The sequence below is a fragment of the Mus caroli genome, chromosome X (genome assembly GCF_900094665.2).
Source record: "Mus caroli chromosome X, CAROLI_EIJ_v1.1, whole genome shotgun sequence".
Lineage (NCBI taxonomy): Eukaryota > Metazoa > Chordata > Mammalia > Rodentia > Muridae > Mus > Mus caroli.
In genome coordinates, this window is record NC_034589.1 from 73179351 (window position 1) to 73188293 (window position 8943).

Here is an 8943-nt window from a genome sequence, read left to right on the forward strand (position 1 = left end):
AGACAGGGTTTCTCTGTATAGCCCTGGCTGTCCTGGAACTCACTTTGTAGACCAGGCTGGCCTCGAACTCAGAAATCCGCCTGCCTCTGCCTCTGATTAAAGGCGTGCGCCACCACGCCCGGCGAGATGGGTCTTTAAATGGGGAAACTGGGGTAGAATGAGGTCTTTGGGGTAGACATGACCTAACAGGACTGGGTCCTCATAAGGAGAGGAGACTGGGACACACTCACAGAGCGATGAGCCTCAGTTGGTGCTGTGGCTGAGAGGAACATACTTTGGCTAATTTTGAAGTCTCTGTAGAATTTATGTTCCCTGTGTTTCAAATATTAAAAATACATATTTATTAGTATCTTATTTACATAGTTATTTGTGTGTATGTGTCCCAAAATTAGAATTACAGATGACTGTGCACTGTGAGTGCTGGGAACCAAACCCAGGTGCTCTGCAAAAGGAGCAAGTACTCTTAACCTGATCCTTCGCTACAGCCTGATGCTCTAGTTTCAACACTATTCTAATGAATTTTGACTATAGTGCACTTATGTAATGTTCTGACAGCATAGAATACTCTAGAATAGTATGACAATTGTGCAGTGGTGTTTCAATAACAACATGCTGAATAATTTACCCTCCCTGAAACTCCCTCGGCTTTCTGTGTCCTGGGCCAACAGGAAGCCTTGTCTCAAACACTTTAAATTAAGGAATGACAGCAGATTCTCAGATCTCCACATGCATATGCCCATATGGGCCTTCACATACTATATATGTATATAAGTATTTTTATATACATCTATATTTCTCAAATTCAAAGAGGGATTTAATATTGTAAAAAAAATCACCAGTTGTTTTATATGAATATCAAATGAATAATTAGTTTACTCTGTCACCTTGACTAGAAGCCGTAATAAAAGACCCAGGTCTTGGACTTTTACATAACATAAGCAATGTTTGGGTATAAACATTGAAGAGACTGTTAGAATCATGGCTCCTGGTCAGGTCACACAAAAAGTAGTTGTTATAAAAACTCTTAAGTTGAGGGTTGAGGTATGGACCAGAATTTAAGAACACTTGCTGCTCTTAAAGATGTAAATTGGATTCCAAGCACCCAGTTGAGCAGTGCACAACCACCTGTAACTAAAGTTCCAAGGAAATGTAGTGCTCTCCTGTGGCCTTTGTGTGGTACTGTGCTCATGTGCATGGTCACACACAATAATAAATCAAGACAAAACCTGGATAGTATCTCCCACCTCACACCACTGAGCTACAAGCACTCTATCTACTGAGCTACATACTCTCTAACCACTGCTCTGCAAGCACTCTTCCCACTAAGCTAATCACACACCGTATTAGCTGAGCTGCAAGCACTTTACCCACTGAGCTATAAGCTCTCTAACAATTGAACTGCAAGCATTCCATAAGGTGAGCTATATATAAGTACTCTTCCCTCTAAGCTACAAGCACTGTATTAGCTGAGTTGCAAGCACTCTACCAACTGAGCTGCAAACACTCTATCCACTGAGCTAAAAGCACTCTATCCACTGAGCTACAGCCCTGGCAGCACCCCTACATTGCACTCTTGAGAGAATAACCTTAGGGAGGTGAGGAGGTGGAAAGGAAGGAGCCAGGAACTCACAGTTTAATGAGGAAGGGATGGTTTATTTCCTTCAGGACTGCTTTCTCATTCTGCACATGCTGTTCCTGTTTCAGGCGGATGACATCTGGGATACTCATAATCTTCAAGGCACAGTACTGCCTGCCTGTCTTTTCCTTCACCAGGTTTACACGGCCAAAGGTCCCAGTGCCTTAGGAAGACAATGCATTCAGTCAAGGATCAGGAAAAGGAAACATACCTGAGGAATGGACATCATGCCAATCTGGGGCCTTAAAGATAAATACAGGAAAAGAAACTTAGATGAGCACTTGAGTTCTGTATAGATATTTTTTTCACACACAACTGTCAATCAAGGGAGGCCAGGGAGATGGCTCTGAGGGTAAAGAGCTCGCTTTGGGGAATGGAAGGACAGTCACTCAACAAAGTTTCCTGTGATGTCTGTCCACAAGCATGCTATTGCCTACAACCACAAATATGCACAGTAATAATAATGACTAAAACCTAAAACAAATAATTGCCTGCTATGTGCATTGGAGATTGAAACACAGCCATGGGAAGAGCTGAAATGCTGGACTTGGTGACTCCTGGTGGGGAACTTTGAATACTTGCTCTCTCTGCCTGCTGAGTCTTCCTCTTCCTCTTCTATCTGTCTCTATTGTCTCCTACCTTCTCCCTTCCTCTTCTTCCAAGACTTCCTGCTTCTTCTCTTTCTGAATCTCTCTGCTCCTCCTCCTTTTCTTCCTCCACTGAACTTTCGGCATCCTCTGCCCTTTCATCATCTCTTCCCTATTTCCCTCCTAATTATTCTTCATCTTCCTCCATCTGTATCTCTCCCTATGCCCCCTGTGTTCCTTTTCTCTTCCAGCTCCATATCCATCTTGTCCTCTTTTCCTCTTACTCTTTCTCTTCCATTTCAATCTATATACTAACTCATCCACCCTCACGCACCAACATCCATTCCCCCATTCCTTCATCCATCCCCCACCTCTCTCCCCATTCCAGCCTTTAAACACAGTTGCTTTCTGTCTTATGATGTAGAAAAGTACATTAAAAAATGCAAACCTCATACAATTTCATTCTTTTCTCACCATTAAAAAATATGCACTCACTGATAAGTGAATATTAGCCCAAAAGCTCGGGATACCCAAGTTACAGTTCACAGACCACATGAAGCTCAAGAAGAAGGAAGACCAAAGTGTGGATGCTTCGGTCCTTCTTAGAAGGGGGAACAAAATACTCACGGAACAAATATGGAGACAAAGTGTGGAGCAGAGATTGAAGAAAGGCCATCCAGAGACTGCCCCACCTGGGGATTCATCCCACATACAGTCACCAAACCCAGACACTATTGAGGATGACAAGAACTGCTTGCTGAAAAGAGCTTGATATAGCTGTCTCCTGAGAAGCCCTGCCAGAACCTGACAAATATAGAGGCAGATGCTCAAAGCCAACCATTAGACTGAGCAAAAGGTCTCTAATGGAGGAGTTAGAGAAAGGACTGAAGGAGCTAAAGGGGTTTGCAACCCCACAGGAAGAACAACAATATCAACCAACCAGAAGCCCCCGCCTCCTGAGCTCCCAGGGACTAAACTACCAACCAAAGAGTACACATGGAGGGACTCATGGCTCTAGTTGCATATGTAGCAGAGGATGGCCTTGTCAGGTATCAATGGGAGGAGAGGTCCTTGGTCCTGTGAAGGCTCGATGCCCCAGTGTAGGGAGTGTGAAGGCAGTGAGGTGGGTGTTTGGGTGGAGGAACACCCTCACAGAAGCAGGGAAAGGAGGGATGGGACAGGGGGTTTTGCAGGAGGGGGGACCAGGAAAGGGGATAACATCTGAAACATACATAAAGAAAATATCCAATAAAAAAGGGAAAAAAATACAGAATGCTCCCCACAGCAAGCTAGATCCAGATGCAGGATCAAGAAGGACACACCTACAGCTAGACAGCAGGCCGAACAGCCCAATAACAACAAAAAACATGTTTAGTACTAAAGTTATTTAAAAGGGACAACAGGCATCCTCTGTCACGCCCAGCCTCAAAAACCATTCTTTTTTTACGTCTGCTATCTAAGCTTACAATGAATTAATTGGGATATAAAATAGGTCTTGGGTGCTTAGGGATTTTTGGGGTTTGTTTTGTTTTGTTTTGTTCTTTAAAGAAAAGGTGATGTCTATCAGGAGACACCTGCCACAGATTACACAGGAATGGAGGAGGCATACAGAGTCATAGCCTGAGTGGAAGCCAGGACTAGCCTACAGTGGATCAGATGGATAGAAAGTGTGGGTGAGAATATTTATAGACATTTCAATGAGGAACGGGATAATCAAGCTGAAAATGCTTAAAATAACCTCAGTTTGCTCCAAGCTACCACCCGAACGTCTAGTTCACTGATGTAGGAAATCCTACCCGGAATATGGACATCACCATCCTTTTGCTGGGGTCCTGGATACAGAAAGTAAGCTGAGCCCCAGCATTCCTTCTCTTTGCTCCTGCCTCCATGATGGACCAGCAGCAATCTGAGCCAGAATAATCCCCTCTCCCCTTAAATTCCTATTATCAGGAATTTTGTCACAGCAAAATGAGAAAAGCAAGGGTCTTGACACTGGAACCCTTGCCCGTGCTTCTGATTGGGTGGATCACATGTCACCTTTGTGTTCAAAGTAAGGTAGGTGAAGAGAGACTGTGACAGCTGTACTGCGATGCGCAGTCCACAGGATGACTTCTGCATCAGATGGCTACAGACTTGTTTCCTTCACACTTGTGCCTGAGACTTGTGGGTGCAGAAACAGCTGGTGGTGTTGATTACACAGAGCAGAGCACAGGCTGAGAGAGAAACCTAACACTGTGGAAAAGAACAGTACAGTAGAGTGCCAACTGCCAGAAGCTGTCAGAACAAAGTCAAGCAAAAGTACCAGAAAGTCTCAGGGTAAGGTGCTATTTACTGCCTAGTGGGAGAAACTTAGCTCATTGGGGGCATGCCATTGAAGGAGACACTGGGACTCATCTTCTCTTTTCTATGTGTACTGGCCACTACGTGGTAAGCAGCTCTGCTCTACCACAAGCTCCCATGATGCTCTAAATCTCCACAGGTCCAAACCAACAGAGCCATGGATGGATGCCTCTGACAATACAAGCCACCACAAATCATTCTTCTTTATAATTTTATAATGTCAGAGATCTTGTCACCGCAATGGGAAGCTAGCTAATACACATTCCACACCAATATTCAAAGTCTGTAAAAAAGACTTGTGTTGTCATTGGACCCAAACCTAAGTTGCTTGTCCCTCCTCCTCCACCACCCACAATCCCTTGGTTGTAAGCCATCAACACAACCTACATTCACTCAAATGTATGTTGTATATGCCTATCCGAGTCAATGTCCCAGCATCCCTATGTGATACAAAATCACTCCATCTTTGATGCTTATGCCCCAGCCATTTACACCAGTCACTACAGCAGAGTCCCTTGACCTATAAGGTGACTCAGAGGTCACAGGTCATCAAGGTAACAAACAACACCACCTAAATTCATTGCAAATTACTTTACAGCCCTTATAGATTCCAAGGTTGCCTTCCACAAGGATGAATGGCTTTGCCAATAAGACAAACAAACAACAACAACAAGAACAACAAAAACCCCAAATGACTACCTCAGAGGAAGATCTAATCTACACACATGCTCTACAAATGGCAGTCAAGTGTTCCATACATGGACACCTGTAACCTTTCAGACGTAATTTTCTGTGTCTGACATGGTGAGGAGGAAATGTAAACTTTTATGTGGGTAACAAGGCTCCTGGGGTAGCTGAGGAAGATGTTACATGGAAGTGGCCCAGATACCCAGAACTGGGTTTCAAAATCCAACATGTACAAGCAGGAACAATTGCAGCAGGCTGTGAAGATAGATGCAGGTCCTTTCCTTTTCCCCATCATATTGGGAAATTGTGATTTTTGTCCAAGGTCAATATAGCATCTGATATAGAGGCAGGAAGGATGGGCTAGGGATGCAACTCAGCGCTGGAACTCAGGACTGGCATAAATGAGTTCCTTGGTTGCATTCCCAGCACCTCACACAGCCACCATAAGAGCGGTAACAATCCAATAACAAATTGGAAAAAAATAGAAATGTTTAAAATTTACTCCCACTTAAAACTGTACATAAAATTAGAACACTGGATATATATATTTTTTCTATTTTTGTGTTTCTCTTATACTGGAGTTTTATGTTATCATTTGTGGTATATGTCAACACTGAGTCATAGCACTATTTCTTGCTTTATTTTGACAACATAATTGTATTAAATGGAATATTTACTAATTACATGCAATAAAATAAATGTAAAAAACATAAAAATAGTGATGATACTACTACTAATAAGTTTGCTCTTGGGCTCTGTGTGTAGCAGCTCAATGGCTGGTTACCTAGCATGCATGAGGCACTGGATTCCAGTCCAACCCCCCAAATAATAGATATAATAATAATAAGTGGGTTATTACTGTTATTATTATTACTATTCCCCTCACATTCTAACCCTAGCCTCGGAAAGGAAAATATAAACAGAAGAGTGGACTGGAAACACAACCCAGATAATTCCTGAAGGAGCCAAGTATCAGGTACAGCAGTGTGTCATTAGCTTGGATGGCCTCCCACAGGAAGAGCCAATCTACTAAGCCACAAGCACCCTATCAACAGAATTACAAGCTCTGTATCACTGAGTTCCACCCTCAGCCTCAGGGAGAAATCTTTTTAAAATAAAGGAAGTGTGATGGCATGGTGGTTATTTCAGATAGGAAATAAAACTAAAAGTAGGATATTTAAGTGTAGTATGCATGAAGCCCAGGACACAATCCCAAGCTTTGCATAAATTCAGCCTAGTAGGGTAGGCTTTAATCCTAGCACTTCTAAAGTAAGGCAGAAGGATTAACTGTGGTTTGAGGGCAGCCTGGAATACACAGTGAGTTCCAGGAAAGCTTGAGCTACTCTGGGAGACTCTGGAAAGAAAAAGGGAGAACAGAGGAGACTTAAGAGAGAGTAGGAGATTTTCTTAATGTGAGCGAGGCTCTATATTCAACGCCCAGCACTTCAAAAATAAAATGAAATGAAAATGTCAATACAGAGAACGCCTAAGGATGCATAAGTCCTCAAGAGAATGAAGGTGCTGTCCTTAGTGTGTGGTTAGACTAAGACTAGAGCACCCAGGCTCTAAATGAGATCGATTCAAGAAGCTTTGGCCTGCGTGACTGATGCTGTGACTTCCTGCTCTCCTTTTGGGTGATGTCCCTGTAGGAAAATCATCCTGAAACTCACTCTAGGACCACCAGTGGCTCAGGACAAGTGCCTCTCAGAGAGAGAGGGAGAGGGAGAGGGGGAGGGAGAGGGAGAGGGGGAAGGGGCAGGGGGGAGGGAGGGAGGGAGAGAGAGGGGGAGGGAGAGAGGGGGGTTATCACTCTTGGTGATTCAGGATGAGGATGCTAAGGGCTGAGCAGGAAATGGACAGACACACAGACAAGGTTTAGGGGTTGAGAAGGAGGACAAGACAGGTTCTTTATACCATCAGGAGAAAACAGTCAAGAAAAGAAACCTGAAAGAATATATCAAGGCAGTGAACAATTCAAGGTAGCTGCTTTGATGGGTTTCTAGATGGTTAAGAAGGTCCAGGGTGGGTGGCATTCAAATGGCAAAGGTTTCGTGCTATTCAAGATGGCATACATAGCTTCAAGGCAAAATGGCACAGGTTAGGTGGAATTTAAGATGGCTCAGGGTGGGTGGGGTTCAAGATGGCCCAGATAGGTTCAGTCAGGATGACATAGAACAGGAGACATCCAAGGTGGCACAGAGTGGGTAGGCTCACCTGTTATCCTTTGTCCAAGGGTGGAAATATGAGGTACAGGTCCATCAGCCCTCTACTCCCCATCTCCTGCAGGCCTCAAAGAAGACCCTCCCAACCATGTCCTGCTCCTGGGTGTTCCAGACATCCTGTGGTCATATCCCTCCAACCCATGATCCTTTAGTTTCTGCTGGAGTGGATGCCTGGTTTGAATGACAGTGAAGCCCCATCTCATAAACCACAATGAATTAGAAGGTAACACTCAGGGAAGTGATGACATGGTGGGAGGCATTGTGCACAGAATTCCACCTTTAGGGACTTTGCAAGAGCACAACCAAGTGTACTATGGGTGAATACAATCTCTCCTCTGCACAATAGGACTGGTCTAGAAAGAGGCAGAGGCTGGCCTTGTTCAACGTGGGTGGGTATATACAAAGTGTATATCTGCATATTCATGAATGTTAATGCAACTCCCACAGCCTACACCATTACTAATGACTAGGGTTGTATGGTGGTGAGAGTGGGCCTTCCAGGGGAGATGACTTCATGGAGGCAAAAGCATGACATAGTTGCTCTCCTTACATCAATAGGGATGAACGCTGGTGACTTGGCGATATTAATGGGTAATTGATTTCTTTTCCCTTTTAAGCACTCTGGGTCCCCACCCATGCATAGGATTCTTCTTCCTCAATGATCTGGACTTTAAGTGTCTCCTAGATAGTTCTAAATTTGTATTAATGTCACTATGCACTACCAGATGGCATCAATGTATCTCAGATGCCAACTCCCCCACCCCCCACAGGACCCTCAGTAATTCCTCTCTAGTGTAAAAGACACTAGCCTGTAATGATCTGTCAGAGCATCTGACAGCTGCTCATGTGACCCTTCATCTAAAGAGAATGTTCCCATCCAGACAGACTGGAGATCTTCTGCCCTTGTAAGACTGAAGATTTAGTACTGGCTTTCCATAAGGCAGCAGGCCATGGAAGCACTGAACAGTAAACTGAGGCACAGGACACAAGAGATCAAAGCTGAGTACAGGGAAACAAGACTACATTAGACTTGCTGGACAGAGGGGGCCTGTTCAGCAAATTTAGATCTGAGATTCACTGAGTTACAAGCACTCTGTCCACTGAGCTACAAGCACTCTACCCACTTAATTCTACCCACTGAATGCAAGCATTGTACTGAGCTACAAGCACTCTACCCAGTGAGCTATAAATACTCTGTCTACCGAGTCACATGTACTGTAATCACAAGCAGTCTTCCAATCAAGTTGTAAGCACCATCCCAACTAAGCTATAAATACTGTACCCACTGAGTCACATCCCCAGCCTGGAATGTTTTCTACTTGAGTCTCCTAATGAATGGAGAAATGAGCTTTAGGTCAGAGACAAAAGCATCAACACATTTCCTGGAGAACGCAGTGTGTGCTGGGGACTAGGAATGCAGGAGTTGTCTTTGTGTGTGAGTATGTGTGTGTGTGTGTGTGTGTGTGTGTGT

General features: G+C 44.1%; 1 protein-coding gene across 2 annotated transcripts in view; it reads right to left on the minus strand.

Moving 5' to 3' along the window:
• The window catches only part of Prkx (protein kinase X-linked), a 37374-nt gene that overhangs the window by 25397 nt on the left and 3034 nt on the right, over positions 1-8943 (minus strand). For both annotated transcript variants that reach the window (XM_021152939.2, XM_029473572.1), the window contains exon 2: positions 1631-1799. In XM_021152939.2, the coding sequence (XP_021008598.1) occupies positions 1631-1799 (169 nt within the window). The remainder of the gene's footprint in view (positions 1-1630; positions 1800-8943) is intronic.